This window comes from Rhinoderma darwinii, chromosome 6 (assembly GCF_050947455.1).
Source record: "Rhinoderma darwinii isolate aRhiDar2 chromosome 6, aRhiDar2.hap1, whole genome shotgun sequence".
NCBI lineage: Eukaryota > Metazoa > Chordata > Amphibia > Anura > Rhinodermatidae > Rhinoderma > Rhinoderma darwinii.
Window position 1 is genome coordinate 26,750,357 of NC_134692.1, and position 21,203 is coordinate 26,771,559.

At 39.8% G+C, this 21,203-nt stretch overlaps 1 protein-coding gene across 1 annotated transcript in view; it reads right to left on the minus strand.

Annotated features, from left to right (window-relative positions):
* DPP4 (dipeptidyl peptidase 4) overlaps positions 1–7,123 on the minus strand; it is a 56,829-nt gene extending 49,706 nt beyond the window's left edge. Inside the window, exons 1-2 of the mRNA XM_075831033.1 lie at positions 7,118–7,123; positions 6,755–6,842 (exon numbers count right to left, since the gene is read on the minus strand). Of these exons, the coding sequence (XP_075687148.1) occupies positions 6,755–6,842; positions 7,118–7,123 (94 nt within the window). The remainder of the gene's footprint in view (positions 1–6,754; positions 6,843–7,117) is intronic.
* Positions 7,124–21,203: the final 14,080 nt, after the last annotated feature.

Sequence of the window (21,203 nt, forward strand, 5' to 3'; positions counted from 1 at the left end):
TTTTAAATCGCTTGTGGTTTTATTTCAAAATTACTACAACCATGAAACAAAATAAAAACTAGATTAATTAATGTGGTTACAGTGTTAACATCTGCTGGCTAAGAAAACTTTTTGTGTGACTTGGGTATGTAGTTCTCAACCGGAGTACATTGGACAGTTGGGGTTTAGAGAGACGTGAGAGATATTGAGAATATTTGTTATCAAATATGGATTTTCCTGAGAGTAGAACAGATCATTTATAGCTGATTTCTCTGTTTTGAAGGCATTTTACTCTTTATAACAACATAATCACGGCTAAAGAAAATCCACGAGAAATATCCTCAAAATTTAAACTCGAAACTGAAATTGAGTCTAATGTGCAGTCAATGTGGGACTTTTTGGATTTCTCTGTTAACCTGCCAAGCTAGATGGAGAACACTTCTACAAAAGTAATTTCAAAGAATATATAGCAGGCAAAAGCTTAATCCCTTGAAAACTAAGCCAACTTTTGGCAAGCTTACCCTGGGGACTTAAAGTTTTGTCGTTTTTGCCTCCCCGCATTTCAACAGTTAAACTTTTTCAATTTTTACATTGATGCAGATTATACCCTTTTTGTGTGACAAGAGTTAAAGTTTCTATGTGGACTACTTTGGAGTACATGTACGGAGTACATCTGCTCTAACAGCTGGGATTAGAGATTACTTCGATCTTGACCGCTTATCCCCTTAGACGCATGGTTAATAGCGGCTGCGGCACCTAAGTGGTTGTACAGAGGGGGGAGCTCCCTCTGTAAGCCCATCCGCACCCCTGGACTGCTACAGTGATTTTCCCTATCCACAGCAGGATGCCGATGGGTTGCCATGGCAGCCAATGGGCCAAACAATGACTTCCAAGTCATGTTTGAGAGCCTATTATGCCCTGCCTAAGGCTGGCAGGCATAAACTATTGCAATACAAAAGTATTGCAGTGTATTATAGAAGCAATCAGGAGATCAGATCGTTGAAATTCCAGAGGGACTAGATAAAAAGTTTTTTAAAAAAAGTTCAATAAAGTTTATAGAAAAATAAGAATCCCCCCCCTCCTAAAAAGTAACAAAATGCTTTATAATGGGAAACATCTCATCTGTAATGACCCATACTATAAAATAAAACGTTATTTATCCCACATGGTGAACATCGTTAAAACCCCCTAAAAACATGGCAGATTTTTGGTCATCTCGCAATCTAAAGATAAAAATAAAAAGCAATCAAAAAGTCATATGCACCCCAAACTAGTACCAAATGAACCTGCAAATTGTCCTGCAAAATTTAAGATCTCATACGCTCCGTCAACAGTAAAAAAAAGTTATACAAGATTATTTTTTAAAGAAGTGTTTTTAATGTGCAAAAGTAGTAAAATAACTATATAAATTTGGTATCGCCGTAATCGTAATGACCCACAGAACAAAGTGAAGATGTCATTTATACCACATGGTGAACACTGCAAAAGCAAAAATAAAAAAACAATGGCAAGAGTGCTGTTTTTTTTCCCTCACCCCCGCAAAAAAATAATAAAAGTTGTTCAACAATAATAATCTTAAAACGTGACTAACTTTTTTGTTTTTTAAGCTTAGCTTATAATGTGCTGATTTACTTCTGCATGCTATCACATTATACCAGTGCATCAAAATAGAACTTGTGAGTGAGGCAAGTTTTCCTCCCGACTGCATTGGTTTTACACTGACATTGTTATCCCTTGGCCAACTGTTCCATCCTTTATTTCACCCATTAATATGTATATTTCAGCAATTTTGAAAACAGAACTCAAACTCATACATTATCATTAGATCTACAGACTCTATCCCAACTTTGTAAACACCGTCCATTCAGATATGTTCTTCTGCGCAAGAAGTGTTATAGAACAGCTGGTAATGTCTGTGCTTGGTTTCTTTCCAAAGTAATCTACCTCCCCTTGTACTGTCTTAAGGTAAACAAATGATAAAGTAAAAAATGCCAGAGTCAGCCAAAACAAAAAGACATCATATCTCATTATAGGAAGGCATGGATATAGATTAGTAAACCAGCTGCACTTTCCCTGTAGGCCACAAAGGACAACAGATCCATCACCACTCTTAATTCCTGAGATTATCATCACTGGGGTTTCTAAGACCATACAACCAGTTGTCAGGATAATTCTTGCTCTGATGAAAGACGGCATGTGTTAAGAAATGACCTGAAGTATGATAGATCTTACCAAAATGTATAAACCTCTTAAGACCTCCCATTAGTTTTGGACCGCATGTTGTCTTGATGTAGGGCAGTGAAATATCATTTTATACTATCGAAGCAGTTGTAATTGCATCGTGTTAATATTATTGGTGGAAATCTCTAATATCACTTGGAAAGATAATTTATGGTAATGTTAAATGTGTGAAGACATTTATGGGAGTGCATGTATTTGCACTGTTGGGGCCACTCATGGACAATAGATTGTCATAATTCACTGGAATGAGAAATGTTTTTGGGTATTTAAAACTCTAGAGATGGAACTGGAATCCATTTCAGTTGCAACCTGAGGCATCAACATGGTCATACTAATACTATTGATAAACATGGTATAGAAAGTACTTTTGCAAAGCAATTTAAAAGAACCGTAAGGGTAGCCTTGGGTTCCAGGTACTTTCCAAAAGTCAATGGACACTACATCCCATCAGAGAATGGTTCACCCACCCAGCGTTAAGAGCAAGTGGTCCACAAATAGGGTTTTGTTCTCTTCTTTACCTCATAAATTCTGTTGTAGCTGAGCCTTGTTATTGTGTCAACAGGATGATTCTCTAGTCCATAAGTGGGAGAATCGAACTCTACACCAAGGCCACTAAGTTAATGGGTGCATTCAGATTGCCTTTGGATCTCCAAGAAGTGGTGGTATAGGTGTGCTTAAAGAGGCTCTGTCACCATTATAAGTGCCCTATCTCCTACATAAGGAGATCGGCGCTATAATGTAGGTGACAGCAGTGCTTTTTGATTAAAAAAACGATCTGTTTTCACCACTTTATTAGCGATTTTAGATTTATGCTAATGAGTTGCTTAATGCCCAAGTGGGCGTGTTTGTACTTTAGACCAAGTGGGCGTGTTTTTACATTAGACCAAGTGGGCGTTGTACAGAGGAGTGTATGACGCTGACCAATCAGTGACCAATCAGCGTCATGCACTCCTCTCCATTCATTTAGTCAGCGCATAGGGATCCTTTTAGATCACTATGTGCTGTCTTATACTAACACATTAACAATACTGAAGTGTTTAGACAGTGAATAGACATTCCACGGGATGTCTATTCACAATCTCTGCACTTGGTTACTGTTTCTGTGGTAGTTACAGCAGAGCAAGCGTAATCTCGCGAGATTACGCTGTAGATGACAGGTTACAACGAGATTACACTCCCTCTGCTATAACTACCACAGAAACAGTAACGAAGTGCAGAGATTGTGAATAGACATCCTGTGGAATTGTATTGTTAATGTGTTAGTATAAGACAGCACATAGTGATCCAAAAGGATCCCCATGCCCTGAGGAAATGAATGGAGAGAAGTGTATGACCCTGATTGGTCACTGATTGGTCAGCGTCATACACTCCTCTGTACAACGCCCACTTGGTCTAAAGTAAAAACACGCCCATTTGGGCATTAAGCAACCTTTAGCATAAAGCTAAAATCGCTAATAAAGTGGTGAAAACAGATCGTTTTTTTTAAATAAAAAGCATTACTGTCACCTACATTACAGCGCCCATCTCCTTATGTAGGAGATAGGACACTTATAATGTGGTGACAGAGTCTCTTTAAGTATGGGATCCATGAAATATATTTCATTGGTAAGGAAAAAGCACAAAATGTAGATGAAAAGGGTATTCCTACCTTATAAATTGATAGCATATCGCTAGGGTACGGACCCCCATCGACCACTTTATGGTCGATGGGGGTCCGACCTCTGGGACTCCCTACAATCTTGAAAATGATAAGCACCCAGCGCTGATCTAGCATTACATCCCCGTGCATTCCCAGCACATTTGTGCTCTCTGTCATTTGGCTGCGCAGGAATCTACAGCATGACCCAATTTGCTTGATTGAGACTGTGCCGCAGTTCCCTTCACAGCGGATGGCCAGGGCACTGCTGTGCAGTTAAATCAGCACTGCGGCCCCTTGAACCTTAGGATCGGTGGTGATCCCAGAGGTCGAAAATCCTCGCGATATGTCATCCTTGCGATATGCCATCAATTTATAAGATGGAAATAACCTTTAAGTGTCCGCATTGGTACAGATTAAAAAAAACACAACTAAAGACCAGAATACTATTAATTACAGACGAAGTAAAAAATATGTAAAGATTACAGAAACGTTTCTGAACTTTGGTCGAACTTCACAATCAGATTGGAATGAAAACAAGTTGTGGGTCAATTGGATCTGCTTTGCCTTTCCCACGTGTAATGAATGACTGAGCAAAGGATTAGCAAAATACCAACCCATGATGCATTTCACAACTTAATTGTTAAGAGAACATTGCATCTGATAAATCTATGTTTACAGCAATTGGGTTGCATTTACATAGACAACACACCCGATCAATTTAAAGGTCTTTTCTGTGTATGCAACTTGAATAATGAACTAGTTATAATAAAAGAGAACTCAACTTTATTTTCAAGTAAATTATAAAAATTAGTTCTATTGTACTTTTTAGTGCCTTTCTTCATGAACTTTTTTGTTCCCTACACAAAGCTGACCTTACCTTCGGGATATGAACAATCGATGACCCCTTTTTCGTAGTTGATTGGCGTTAATTGCCAAAACAGACGATGGTAACAGACGTTTAACAATTTCTCATAAAAAAAATATAAAAATCCTCATCTGCGCAAAAATCTTTTGTGGGCAAAAATTTGCTGCTAATTAATTTATTATGTCAGCTTGGCCATGCCCAGCCAATGAATGTGTGTTGTTGTTGTTTTTGTTTGAGGAGACATTCGTCTGCGAGCATAACTACATCTGTTTGTGAACAAATTTCATGATGTAATTTTTTGTATGTTCTTTATTTATCATCGATCGCAAAAAGAAAAGATTTTTGTACAGTCTTAATAAGTGTTTACGACTGAAAAAAATCGAACAGATTTCTGGGGCTTGGTTTTTGTCGAACATGATCTCTCAGTGCACGAAAAATGGATGATCATTTTCTAGATCTAATGTTTTGGCCGATCAAAATCCTTAGTGTATTGTCACCTTTCGGGCCGCAAGACATGGACCAGCCCCCATCGTTCTACTGAATTAAATTTAGATCGCCACAGAACACTATGGTGATTGAAGTTCAGCTTAGTAGAACTGCGGGGGCTAAAGTCTTGAAATCATAAGGTGGCCCAATGCAGCCATCTGAAATTGGCCCATATTGGACCCAAATTGCATTCATATAAAAAAGCAAAGCATAATAGACTTCACCTAATACTTCCAGTCTATTAAATACACCTAAAGCCATTTAAATTATACTTATATTCCCAGGAAGCTATGTCTATATCCTGACCATAGCTTAGGGGGAAGTTGAGTTTTAGGTCCATGAAACTGACTCAATATCACAGTTTTGGTGGGTTGATCATAGATGTCTTGCCCAAAAAATAACCTCACATCTGAAAGATTCATTATAGGACCCAGTTCATAACATGCAAAGTAAGGGGACATTTTATAGGTGCTGGTCTGGAGTGATCTAGTCCTGTTGGAACACTAGTTGTTAAATGGAAAAAACCATAACGATGGGGATAATAAGTCTTGCTACGATCTGTGTATAGTACTGTTGAGCATTGGTACTATATAATACATGATTGTCTTGTTAAAGTAACGACTGGAATTTTTTTTGCAGTGTCCTCTATTTTAATAAAAAAAGAATGAAAATAAAATATATATAAATTAATGATACAAAAATATATATTTTGATACATTTTATTTGGACTAAATTTGTGTAAAATGACCCCATACAGCTGATAATCTTTACTTCTTTTTCTTCCTATGGTGAGTTTGTAGCTAAACATTGTTGCCCCAAATCATTCCAATGTCCCATCAAACCATTATCAGACCAATCTTATAAGGATAGGCACAGCTTAAAGTTCCTGGGGCCCAATCAGAAACAGTAACAAGCCTCCCCCACCTTAACATGTGCTATTCAAATTACTGGTGTCTTCTTATGTTGTAGAGGGGGCTTTAAACCCCCTCAGATACCGGGATCTGGGTGCGACTCCTACCTCTGCACCCCCTAAAACTACGTCCCTGCTTCTGAGCTACCGATTTAAAATATATATTTTAAAATATAATCATATTTTGCTATCATGGAGCCAAATGAAACATGCTATTGCTATGTAATGTTTTTTTTATTTGATTCCCAACAGTGATAAGATAAAAAATATATATATTTGTTTTCATTATTTCCGATATTTCTGATACAATCATGTTTCATATTTATCTGTAATTATCAATACAAGTAGATATTTTTGGCCGGATCACAGTGAAAATCTCTATATGGTAAGCCCATACAGATGTAGTCGTCTTTATCTTGACTTTTAACGCATTAAATATACAGTGGCTAGATCCTTTATCTTGACTTTTTCAATGACTTATCAATGGCTTTTGTTGTGTGATATCACGCTGCAACAAGTTATCAGAGTCAAGTTAAAGATGGCTACATCCGTATATAAATGTTTTCTAAATCAAACTGTAGGTTCCCACCTCTATTTCTACAGGTATCCTCCCAGAAACATCTGTCAACCTTACCTTTAGTGGCCAACAGGGCCACAGGAACAGCTATGGCAACCACAACCACTGCCCCAACCAGAAGACCGATCAACCACTTCACCCATGTCTGTAAAACACATAGACATAATCACCGACTTGCATCAGACCATACGCATAAGCTTTAATATTGTTAACAATAATATGTTCTCGAACATTCACTCCAATCGTTGTCAACAGCAAGAATCCAAATGAATAAGATTTAACTAACTGAGGAAATGGGGGCGGGGGACAAATGCTAGATCCCCCTTACAGGTAATAAACTACATACATACCATGATGGCCAAAGAGCCACAGGTTGGGTTTGGATGCAACAAAATAATACAAAAAAATCAAAGGACTTACCTTCATCTTTTTTGGCTCCCTCTGAGGAATGTATTCCCCTGATCCAGGTTGAAGGAGAGCAGTCAAGACAAAAAGAAAAAAAAGTTTTAATATTATTTATCCTGTAACCATTCAACAGCTCCAGTGCAAATAGTTAAACATTAGTGGAGTAAATCCAGAGGTGAGGCTGGGCATAGTCCTGGGCGCTTGCATGTAATTCTACCACCACCACCACCACTACTACTACTGCTGCTGCATGATCTTCGCAGTGCAGAGTCTGGTCTAGAGGCAGCTTAAATAATAGCGAAGAGGAAAAGTGCAGCCTGTAATAGGATCAGCTTCAAACAGAACAGGGAAGAGATAGAAGAAAGTTTTCTGCCAGCTGCTTTGGACTGTAAAGGGAGGGGGGGGGGGGTTAGACTATGGGATGGGAGCAACCACAAGTCCAATCATACTGGGAATTTTACTGAAGAGTTACACTCGGAGGATGGGGTGCTTGATCCATGTGCCGAAACTGACTTTAATGATATAGTAAAAAAGAGCAGAGCTGGAAAGCATGAGAGTGACTGTCTTTATGATCGACCTGAGCTGCAAAGAATAAAGGGCACAGTTATAAAAACTTCTGCAGACGTATTTTGGAACAGATGTGGATCTTGGTTTATATTTGTGCCATATTTATGCAGCATCTGGCTATCACCTGTTCGTATTGTAAGTGAGAGGTTTTAGGGTGGGGTCACAAATTTGTTGCAAGCATGCACCTCAGTTATAAGTTGCATGAAACATCTTGTACTCCAAAATACTGTCCATCTAATGCCAGGTCAAAAATGTTCTCCTAATGGGTGAAATGTTTCATGCTGTCATTGTAAGATGAGACATTTCATTTATTACATGTCAAATAAGAATATTTTGCATTGTCAGATGTGTTTGAATGAAACGTTGACACTCATACACCTGTCATATCTTATTTCAACTCTTTGGAGGAGATTTATCAAAACTATTGCAAGTGAAAAGTGGGGGAGTTGCCCGTGGCAGCCACTGAGATTCCACATTTCAGACCCTTAGGAAAATGGAAACAGCAACCCGACACCATGGGAACCTATGCCACTTTTCCCTTGCAATAGTTCTGATAAATCTCCCCCTTATGGTGGATGGTGCCCTGTACGATGCCTACGTTGGTGCCTCCTCATTTATATGATGTGCCGACATAGCATTAAACACGGTTGAAAAAATACATATGTCCATCAAGTTCAACCAAGGGATGGGAGAAAGTGAAGGGTTAAGGGTAAACTATAGAACTTTGTTTTACCCATATTGATCCAGAGGAAAGTAAAAAAAAAATTCCCATAAGGCATGTACCAATCAATCTTAGTAAAAGATTTCATCCAATAAATTTAGGATGCTGCACCATTCCCCGGCAACTAGGTGAAAACTATATATATCTCCAGGTGACCGGGTGAGGGAGGCTACAAATAGGGTCAATTCCAGTAAAATGGCAGTTGACACGTCTGATATACTGACTAATTATCAGCATCATACAGTATGGAGCCCAAATAACACTTCCACTCTGTTGCTGTTGTCTAAATAATAGTGCCCCATACACTGCAAAAACAATATACTGTATAGTGTGGTGCCACACTGAGGGTAAGGCCCCACGGAGCGGCCCTGACACAGTCGCAACGCTGTCAGCAACCACGCCGGCACCATGTTCAGTGCAGCTAGCAAATAGCCTGTTAGTGGCCGCACGTTAATGCGGGTAAACCGTCCCTTTATCTGCAAAATCGTGCATCCATTAATTAATACACCCTTTATGGCCGCACCATTTTGCAGGTTACAACAAGTTACCCCCTATCCGTAGGGTAGGGGTAACTTGCTGATCGGTGGGTGTCCGGCAGCTCTGCCGCTCCATTTATTCTCTATGACAGCACCGGAAAAAGCCAAACACTGCACTCGGCTATCTCCGGCACTACCATAGAGAATCAATGGTGCGGCAGGGCGCATGAGCGACCTGTCGCTCGGTTCAAACTTGGGGTTCGGGCAACTTCGGGCTTCCCGTTCTCGTAAACGGTGGGGGTCCGAGCTGTCGGACACATACCGATCAGCAAGTTACCCCTTACCCTACCGCTCCGTGTGGCCTTACCCTGATAAATACCACCATTGGTGTAATACCAACACACAGTTACCAAATAACAGCTCCAAGTATAAGGTTATACGATGACAGTGCTATAAAATTTATAAATATTATTGTTATACAACTAATAGTAAGTTTTATGATGGGAATAAAGGCCCCCGACCCCGGTCACTGTTGCCATCCTCTTAAGCAGCGACAACTGTTGAGCATACCACTAAAGCTGGCCATAATGCCATGATACAACACACTGACTAAAGCGGAGATGTATGGCCTGAATCTTTAAAAGAATAAAAACCCTTTAAGGCGTCATGCACACAAGGGCCCATGCACATGACAAAGGCGCCTGTATAGCAGGGTCACTCTTGTCCATGGGCAGTAATGGTATTGCAGTTCAGCCTAACTCATTTCACTTGCGTCTGAACTGCAATACCAGAAACAGCCCATGGACAATAGTGGCACTGTTTCTGGAAGAACACAGAACGTTTTTTCTAGTCTTATACAATCCCTTTAATATCATCTCAGTATTTCCTAAAAGGGCCTTGTATATGAAAATGGGGTTTCCAAACGAAACATCCCCTGTAAACACGGTGTTCAGATCACACATTTTCAGTATGTCCTGTGCTCTCAGCTTCTGACAGTTCATAAAATAGCTGGCGCACATGTCTTTCTTTCCATCCCTAGTAACATCATGCAAATCAAGTATAATATTCTCAAACACTGAAATTCACTTAATTGTTCTTATTCAACTCGTAATCTGCAGAGCAGCTCTAAATACCAATGCTTGAATAGAAATTTTATTATATTTGTACGTTTTTCTGATTTGTATATGACGAGGTGTGTAACTATAGCAGTACAGAGGGTGTGGGCGCACCTGGGACATGGAACCAGAGTGGTCCCAAAAGGTCCCTATGCCCCATATGAAGGTTGCAGTACTACAAATGACGTGTAGTTTTTGGGAGCCCCGTTATTGATTTTACTGTTTGTCTCAGGAGATTCAAGTTACATCTCTTTATATTACCAAAATATAAAAAGAGAAGTGAGGAGGGGGAGGGTGGTTTAGAAGATCTCCATACCTCACGGCATCAGGAATTTTAACCGTTCGGTTGTGGGATGTGGTTTTAAAATAAACTGATGTTCCATACCACAAGGGAACTCTGTAAGTCACAGATTAAAAAAAAGAAATGTCATCAATTATTCCCATTATATTACACAATCAGGACAATGTTATCCATCTATAACCCGGTAGTCTGAAATAATTGCAGGTGTTTAGATTTTATTGTTCATTAAATTAGTCACTAAGGGTTCCCATACATGGTTTCAGGGCAAGTACGGGTGAAGCACATGGCACTCATGTGTTTTTTGCTGGGCGGTACTCAGCCACGCGGTAATTACCACAGCTCGGCCGCATCATGTACAGGCAACCTAAAACTGATTGACTGTTGGAAACAGGAGTAGCTTGAATCACCTGGGACCCATGCAAACTTTTTACCAGAGTAATGAGTGAGTGCTCTGCCACGCTAATACTCAATTATCATGATATGCCATTACATCTCCCCGCTGCCCATTTATACTACTATTGCCCTCTTATGTGGGTTAGAGGCCACCAAAGCTCTCACCAACCATTGCCAGGTATAACTGCATGTTTGCAGTGCACTCAGGGGCGGATTAAGTAGACGATGGGACCTGGGCTGTTACCCAAACTTGGGCCCCCCTTGCGCACCGCCACCCTGCCGTGCCGTAACTATTTTTAACACTACCTTTTTGAGCAAGCATTAACAAATGGGTGTTACGATTACCCTTGTCACAGGGCTGTGTCCCTACATACTGACAGTATCACAGTACTATGGTAACTTTTCATTGATGTGTGAATGTGGCTACGGCTAGCACCGGGGCCCCCTCCGGTGCTTGCCACGCCCCACCGGGCATGAGGAGTGCCGTGCGATCATGTGTGGTTCGGCCGGCCATGGCCCCCCGAGAGCCTTGGGCCCCGGGCGGGCGTCCGAACCGCCCTAATGATAATCCGCCACTGAGTGCACTGTATATCCACATTTCGTCACTAAGGAATGAAGACTCAAACTTGTCCTCCTTGTCTGTGTACCATGAAGTTTCTAGCGTAGCAGATTATTTCTGGAGATCACTTTGTTATATGAAGCTACATAAGCTGGTAGAATCCCTGGGGACCACTTTTGTTCATGTAGGTGCATGTGTTGAAATGGTGGTCACCCAGGCTTAAAAGCAGCAATTTGCTAGGCAACCTGAAGAAAAAAAAAAGTCTTCAGAAAAACCTTATTAGACTATTTCATTATTGGTTTGTAGTTAATACAGTTCAAGTTAATTTAACAGAAAGGTGGCTTCATTGGCTATAGTCAGTGAGGAAGTTGATAAGAGAGCGGGTGAATTCTTGTTTGGTTATCTTAGGCTCTGTTCACATCTGCGCTGTTACTACCATTTGTAACAGAAGCCGCAACGTTCTGCCAGGTCCGTCGTACGGGTGATACCAAAGGGCCCCTCTAGACCACATTGACTTACAATTGGGTCCATTGGGGGATTCGTCATAGTGTCCCTTGTTTTGACGGCAAGAATAGCACTACATGCTGCGCCATTCTTGCTGTCATATCTAAAGGAACGGACTAAAACTGAGCTTTTGATCCATATCTGAACATAGTTTTACCCCTGGATTGTGCCAATACTCACAGATTCATAAGCTTCGTTTTTTTATATAAAATAGGATTTACATTTTTACCTGTTGTGGAAAATATTTTTTATTTTAGACGGAGGGATAGAGATGAAGAGGGACCCTTATGTTAACCATATGGTAAAATGGTTTCTGGCAACAGTGGGGTTAAATAGCTTAATCAAGGAATCTTTTTCCTTCCAGCACAGTAAAACACAATGCCACTTGGCTGGACAGTTGATTACGTTATATTTCCAATTCCACTCCTTTCATAGATCTAAAGTTTAGATTTAACCTAGCCCAATTTAATAGTTACAAGTTCAAAAACATCTGAGTTTAATTACGACCAAAAGTCATAATAAAAACATACTGTCCCCGTACATAATTGATAATTATATTTTGCAGCTTATTTATTCATGAACCCATGTTCAAAATGTTACAAAATAAAAAATTCACATGAAAATCTTGCAAACAATGTCATGAAAAACTTTAAATTCATGGCGTTTTCTACAAGTGTCTAAAAACGCAGAAAAAAGTGTGCGTGAAGGAGGCCTAGGAAATTCTTGCAGGTACTAACATATTGCAAAACACAAAAACAATCATGATCTCTAAGCAGCAGTACTGATACGCAGTCAATGATACTTACAGTATTAATGAAATAATCTCTTACCCCTACTTTAGCCAGGTTCACACATTGCGTATTTTTTGCAGAAATTCAATTGCAGAATCAGCACCAAAATACTTCAACAAAGTGCAATACAGTCTAAGTGAATGGTGTTTTTTTTTTAACAAACCCCATTCATTGCCAGCGTAAAAAAAATCTGCAGCGGACTCTAGACATGCTACGGTTTTTCAAATCTGCAGCGTGCCCTATCTGTTGGGAAAATGCTACAGATGTTCCCCATTGCAATAGCCTAGAAGATTCCTGGATTCTTCCCTGCTCTGTACTGATGAGGGGCAAGAACCCTGAAACAGTGATGTCTAGAGAAGGGTTTGCTCTTCATTTTGACAGAGTCTCTGGTTTGGCTGATGTGAGCTCTTTAGCATATTTTGCCCCATGGACCATTGCCTGTGAATAAGTCTTCATACACCCGCTGGGTCTCTTCAATGAGAGACAGTACCCCCTCCCTTTGAGCTGCATCTAATGCATATGATCCAACTAACCAGTGCCCTACTATGTACTGATGAGGGGCAAGAACCCCGAGACAGTCCTCTCTACAGATGGCGTTCTCTTTTTTCTGGAGGAGTCACTGGTACTGTATGGCTGATATGAGCTATTTTGCATTCTTGATTCTCTAGGAAAGGTCACTTACCATCCTTGCTGAGTGGATTTCTTGTGAGCAGTGTATATGCCATTATGATACAACTTTAGAATCTAAACCAGCCCTTCTGCAAACATCCTAACGCCAAAATGAAAGCAACAAGACATAATTCAGCTGCTTCAGAAATCAGATGGCACCTACTAGAAGTTTTAGCCCAACTCCCCTAACCTGTTCTTCTGCTTTTATCAGGCCAATCATCAGTCTCTTTCCTTGTATAGAGGATTATTAAACAATTATTATTTATCTTAGTGCTGTAGAATATGTCTCCAACTTATGGCCCAGGCTCAACGGCAATAATATGTGGCATTGTTGGAATTTTTTTGCAACCAAAAAATATTGGGTGCATGAAACTGCAATTGTAATACTAATATTCACATAGTAATCTAAAGCAAAGACCACAGCGTGTATTAACCCCTTAGCAACATCCAACGTACAGTTACGTCGGATGTGCGCTACCCCAAGATGACGCAGGCTCAGGAGCTGAGCACACGCTGCAGACAGTGTGTGCCAGCTTTTTCAAACAGCTGACATCCACCTGCAATGGCCTGGATAGAAGATTACTACCTTAAATGCCGTAGTCAATAGCGACCAAAGCATCTGAGCCGTTATAAAGAGGGAGGGAACTCCCTCTGTTTCCCAATCAATGCTCATTGGTTGCCATGACAGCCAGAGGCCTATTGAAGGCCTCCAGGTCTGCCATCAGTACCCTACTATTATGCCTTGCCAGAGGCAAGGCTTATTAGTAGAGAACAAATAAAGGCAATACACTGCAATAAATAAGTATTGCGGTGTGTATTGCATGAGTGATCTAACGATGGTAAAGTCCCCTAGGGGAACTAAAAAGAAAAGTAAAAAAAAATGTTTGATAACATTTTTAAAATAAAATAAATTTGAATAAATAAAAATTGAAGAAAAACTTTTCTTATTATTTACAAACATGTAAGCAATAAAAAAACATAATTGGTGTCACCGCATCTGTAATAGTCTGAACTAGTTAATGTTTTCTGGTCTTCTCACTTTCAAAAAATTGAATAAAAAGTGATCAAAAAGTAATTTGTTCCCCAACATGGTACTAATAAAAACGACAGCTCGCCCAACAATGCAAAAAAGCCCTCACACCGCTACATCGACAGAAAAATAAAAAAAGTTATGGCTCTCAGGCTGATAAATTCCCCATAATGTGCAAAAAAAAGAGAAAAAGATAAGAGCACGGATAGTCTGACCAAATACAACATCTGCATGGAGGTTGAAGGTTCCCTGTATTTGTGTGGGTTTCCTTAATGTACTGTACTCTATTTCCTTCCACACTTTAAAAACAGACTTTATCTTCTGCCTTCACCACTCTCCAACAGCATTTACCTCGCTATTCTGCCTGTGATTTTGAGATTTGTCATCATTAACCATGTGCTCATTAATGCCAACACATCAACTATCATACACATACCCGCAATACCTGCAAAACCATGAATATCAGCACAAATGTACATGCAATTTGGTAGCCCACAAGTCATTTGTATATATTTTTGTTACAGAAAATTATGATATGTTAACAGTATTTTTATCAGTATTTTCCATCAGTATTTTTATACCCAAACCAGAAAGGGACATAAACATAAAAAGTATAATGGAAAAATTTGCACGTCATTTTGGACTCACTCCTGGTTTAGACTCACATATTCTGAGGCAAAATACTGCCATGTGAAAGTGGCCTTAAAGGGGTTTTCCCACTAAGAACATTTATCAGCGATCAACAGGATAGGGAATAAATGTATGATCGATCGGGGTCCCCTCACGATCACAAGAATGTGGGTTCACACCCCTGTTCCGCCTCACTGCATGATCGTTGTTTCTGTTGGCCACAAAGACATTGAATGGAGTGGAAGTGGAAGTGTGATCGCCGCTCCATTTAAAATCCTATTCACTGCGATTGTGCATAACGGAAGTCGGGACTCAAGAAACGCTCTTTGTTGCGTATACAGAGCTTTTCTTCTCTAGAAGCATTGCTTGGGAGAAGAGCTCTGTATATACAGCACCAGGGATTTTTATGGTGGCACAAAGATAAAGTAGTGTGTGTGCAGGTGGCCTTAGGGTGTGTTTACTGTACATGATTCGAGGGGTTTTTGCAGTTTCCATCACAATTATGTGCCGCAATTTTTGTAATCACGGCTAAACCATACCACTTTTTTTTTTTAAACTGCGCTGCTTATTGAAATCACTGTAACAAAATGCAACAGAATTGACCCTTGTGGTCACCTGTAACTTTGTCTCCTTGTCCTCTTCCGACCTGCATTCCCACTGCTTATTTACTGTCTTTGAGTCACTATTTGACAGGTTGTTAGCCATCCGGCACTTTCTCCATTCCTGAAAATTCCTTAGGAACTCCATTCAGTTTCACACAAGCAGAATACGGGTGCTTTTTTAAACCTGTATTAAAGCCGCACATACCGACCCGACTGATTTATGATGCTGTTAGTTTGGGTTATTAGACCGGTGCCTGTAATATGGGTGCAAAAATGTTTCTGTATTACCCCCAAGTGCAACTATCATTACATGACTTTTGGTAACAGATACAGAATTTTACACTGAACTATATTTTTTGATGTGATTAATATTGTTTTATAACTGAAAATGATTGAAGGATTATTTATCTAGCTTAGTTTAGGACTTTATAGCACTGGAATCCTGCATTCAAATTTCACCAGGGCAAAATTCTCATACGTTTTTTTTTTAACCATTTGACCTTATATGTGTTGTAGGCTTGAAATAGGAAAAACAAATTATGAGCCCCAATGAGAACTGAGATCTATGTGAGTGATAAGAATTAGTGAACTGTGCTCCGGTATATATTAGTGTTATTACACATTACAGTACTAGGGAAGGTTTACTTCAATTTAGTATTTTTGTGTTGTTCAAAAATTGGAAGCAATGATTTTCATGAACTGGTTCATTTTTTGTGGAAAGAATGTAATAATGAAGAACGATCAGCGTATGACCCTTTTAATCTGTGCAACTTTTAACAATGGCATAATGTGCTATGGGGTTGACTATAAATGTCAGGTAGGGACAGGACAGAGATAGAAAGCAAGTTGTGCTATATCCTGATAATATGCAACTAAAAAGTGCAGAAGTATGTCATTATTCTAGCTCAACTACTTAGTCTTTAAAAAACATATTGCATTACCACATTAAGGAGAACTTAGAGAAGCAAGCAATTGTCTTACATCTACTGGGAATTCAATATTTTAAGTTCAGTTCTTTCTTTTATGGGTGTAATATCTAGGTTTGGGGAGTGGGCATGTAAATACAGTGAGGGCATGTAAATAATACAGAGGATTTAGGAGATGATCTGGGTGATATCTGAGAAGCTATGAGTTGGTAGAAGAGCAAATTGATCTTTGGTTGGGTGTAGGGGTGGAGTGGCATCTGTACTATCTGGCATCAAAGCAGACAGGTATAGGAGTAGCAGAATTCGAGTTGAGGAATAGTGGGTATGTAATTTCCAGTGTGAGAGTCTCTGTGTCCTACAGACATGGTCTACCTCTTCTATTCAGACTCTCAAATAGGGAAAGGAGATTTTATTCCAGAAACGGAGGATCAAAAATTTAGCACTAACTTTCATGTGAGTGAACAGGTTCAAGACGTGCATGTTCAACTCTCTAGGGGGAAGGTTGAGGATAACATTCAGTGGGTTAAGGGTAGCTTGAGGTCTAGGATGTGGGTTGTAGCATTAGCCACCCCTTGTCCCATGAGTCAGAACAGGTGATGTCTAGGTCAAGATCCCAATTGACATGTAGGAGATCTTGTAGTAGGAGTTGTATAGAACTACTTGCAAGAAGATTCAAAGGGTATTTGTGTATGAACATAGGCCAAAACAATGTGTGGTTTCTTTCTAGATACCTATTTACAACTGATTTTTCCAAAAGTGCAAATGAACTTCTACAATTGCAAATTATTATATCATTATTCTATTTCCTAGAAGCATTAGATGCTAAGTGGTTAAATGTTTTAATGGGCCCATTTTATGGCCCCACAAAATGTTTGAAGACATATTACGTGCTGAGCATAAATTAGGAGCAAAAATGTATCTACTTGTATACTTTAGAGCAAAAAAACATTTTGCAGGACCTGATGATATCAAAGAGACAGACATACATAAAGGGCACATAGGCCCTCCTGCTTCCTGGTAATGTCTAATTTATGAGTCTCATGTGCCAGATCATCTGTGATGCTCCATTCAGTAGTGCCAACTGATGTGCCCTGTGTGATTACATAAGCCATACAATTCCTAAGGCCAGCCCTACTTTAGAAAACTTAGGCTAAACTGATTACGATCTCCAATTCTCTTCCCTTTAAAACATTTGTATTTTCGCAGAGAAGAAAAAATCAGCCCACTTTTCTTGCTGCCCTTTTCTCCCATAAAAGATGGCTGAAATTTCCACCGGCATAATTTTAAATAAATGTGTTGGGCTGAGATGGCCCCTCTGTGAAGCCATGTCTCCTTCTTACAAACGTGGCGAGGACGGTGTAAAATGCCCAACAAAGCTTTCAATGCAATTTGCAAACTTTTCTAGGCCAGAAGGTTGATAAATTACCCAGTATAAGGCCTGATTCAGACGAACTGCGCAAAAGCCACTTACCTGCTCCGTGAGGCAGCATCATATGATGCGTGGTTACGTGCTTTTCGCGCAGCCGCCATCATTATGACACGCCATTTGGATGTTTGTGAACAGAAAAGCACGTGGTGCTTTTTTGTTTACATTCATCCTTTTGACAGCTGGTGCGCGAAACAGGCAGTTCGCACGGAAATGCTTCCGTGCGGCATGCGTGGTTTTCACGCACCCATTGACTTCAATGGGTGTGTGATGCGCGAAATACGCCAAGATATTGAACATGTCGCGCTTTTTACGCAGTGGACAAACGCTGCACAAAAAAGCACAGACTGTCTGTACTGCCCCATATACTTCTATTGGTCCATGCGAGCCGCGTGAGAACCACGCGGCCCGCACGGACGCAATTCACGTTCGTGTGAATCGGCCCTAAGTCTCATTTCTCGTTTGGCTAAAAAAAATTCATCAAAATGTTCACATCGTTCCAGGCTGAGGAAAGATTACTTCCGCTCCATTTTTTTAGTAGAGCATTCATATGTTTATTTGACCCAACTTTTGGTTTAGGCCTCATGCACATGGTAGAGCCGTGTGTACGAAAACAGTATGGTGGCACACAGAGTCCTTCTGGCTTTGTACTATAGAACCGTAGGCACTCTGTGTGCCGTTATGTGGTCCTCCGTACAGCACGGTATTACAGTAATATGACATTCAGTGGATGTATAAAGTCAGAGTCATACCGGGCAACAATAGTTCCCCATAGACTTGTATGGGTGCCGTACTATGTATCTGTACACCTTTTAGCTGTAATACGGAGCTGTAATATGGCCGTGTGTATGAAGAGTGGTCTGTTAAGTTGAAAGTTGCAATGGCTGCAGATAAATCACGAATTCATCAACAATAAAAATGACGCTTGAAAAACTTTATTTAAGGCTGCTAGTTAATATTTTGAAAGCTCATCACATCTGTAATAAACATTTCAAACAGGGTAACCCTTTTCTGACATGATTGGAGTAAATTCTATGTACAGTTTATCTTCATAGAAAAATAAGTTATATATTTTTTTATTTAAACAAGTTTTATTTTTCGTAACTATATATCTCTTATTTTTTATTTTTTTATTTAAATAATTGGGTGGGAAAATGGCACTTTTGGATTTAAGCCCTCATAGTTCTGGAAGGACAGCCGAAGCATCTGTGCTAAGTACAATACTAGTCCAGCCATTACCGAAAGCACTAAACTTTTTATGGTTGATGTGTGTTTTAGTAGAATCTGCTCTTATTGTCATTCCCCAACAAGAAAACACTATTGTAAATTTCATTTACTTTGCATGCAAAGCTATACTGTATGGCTTTATGATACACCTGCTTGAATTTACACAACACAAATTCATCATTTTCAAGTGACAGCCGAGTGGTTCCTTGTTGAAGATCTTCGGTTTTCATTCATTGTTCATCCAGTAAATCCCTTCATTAAAGAAAAAAATTTTTTAATATTACGATTAGATAAAACCAATGAGCCATAATTACTAATTCTATAAAATACACCTTTTTTTTACTACGGTTCCACTATAAATGTCCATTCTATAGAGAATCTACACATACTGATCCAATGATAGGACATTATTGTGTGTAGTCTGTAATTTTATAGGATAATCCCATCTTTGAATTGTACACCCATTTAAGCAAAAAACTATGATCATTAAGAACTTGTATAGATATGTGACTGCAGTATACAGTACTCAGGTCCCTGTGCCCCAACCCTGGCATACACGACAGCAAACATCTGGTGCCATGTAATAGCAAATGCTGTATACTGCCTCCTATGTTTTCTGTTCTCAGTTGGGAGTCAGATTGCTATACCAGTCCGATTGAATTAAATAGTGGCTACATAGCAATATGTGTCCCAGTATATAGTAGACTTGCATATCTATGTAAGTATTGCTCCATTTTACATATTTTACCTATGAGGAACATTTTAAATAATGCAATTTAATAACATTAACATTACATCAAGAAGAGCTATTTGATTAAATTACAGGGCACTTCTGCATCGGGGCATTTCTATCCTTAAAGAGGCTCTGTCACCAGATTTTGCAACCCCTATCTGCTATTGCAGCAGATCGGCGCTGCAATGTAGATTACAGTAACGTTTTTATTTTTAAAAAACGTGCATTTTTGGCCAAGTTATGACCATTTTTGTATTTATGCAAATGAGGCTTGCTAAAGTCCAAGTGGGCGTGTTTAAAGTAAAAGTCCAAGTGGGCGTGTATTATGTGTGTTACATCTGGGCGTGTTTACTTCTTTTACTAGCTGGGCGTTCTGACGAGAAGTATCATCCACTTCTCGTCAGAACGCCCAGCTTCTGGCAGTGCAGACACAGCGTGTTCTCGAGAGATCACGCTGTGTCGTCACTCACTTCCTGCCCCAGGTCCTGCATCGTGTCGGACGAGCGAGGACACATCGGCACCAGAGGCTATAGTTGATTCTGCAGCAGCATCGGCGTTTGCAGGTAAGTCGATGTAGCCACTTACCTGCAAACGCTGATGCTGCTGCAGAATCAACTGTAGCCTCTGGTGCCGATGTGGCCGACACGATGCAGGACCTGGGGCAGGAAGTGAGTGACGTCACAGCGTGATCTCTCGAGAACACGCTGTGTGTCTGCACTGCCAGAAGCTGGGTGTTAACGAACAGAAGTGGATGATGCTGATTCGTCAGCATCATACACTCCCATTCCTAACGCCCAGCTAGTTAAAGAAGTAAAAACGCCCCGATGTACACACATAATACACGCCCAGTTGTACTTTTACTGTAAACACGCCCAGTTGTACTTTTGCAAGCCTCATTTGCATAAATACAAAAATGGTCATAACTTGGCCAAAATTGCTCGTTTTTTAAAAATAAAAACGTTACTGTAATCTACATTGCAGCGCCTATCTGCTGCAATAGCAGATAGGGGTTGCAAAATCTGGTGACAGAGCCTCTTTAAATACTATTTTGTTTTTAATATATATATATAAAATGTTTGACATTTTGAGATACAGCTTCAATGTATCCTGGATACATAGAATCTGTATCTTGCGCTGAAACCCGAATCCGTCAGGTCAGCGGGACTGACGGCTTTCGTGACAGCCGGTCTTGTGTGTCTCTGACTGAGCTCGCAGTCCCACTAACCTGACGGATTCGGGTTTCAACGCAAGATACAGCTTCTATGTATCCAGGAGACACAGACCCTGTATCTCAAAAATTAAAAAACCTTTTTACTAAAAACCTATTACAAAGTTGCACTAAACACTATAATACATTGTTTTAGTAAAAAAAAAAAAATCTTCAAAGGTGTACATAGCCTTTAACATTAAAGGTTGTATGACTTATTATTA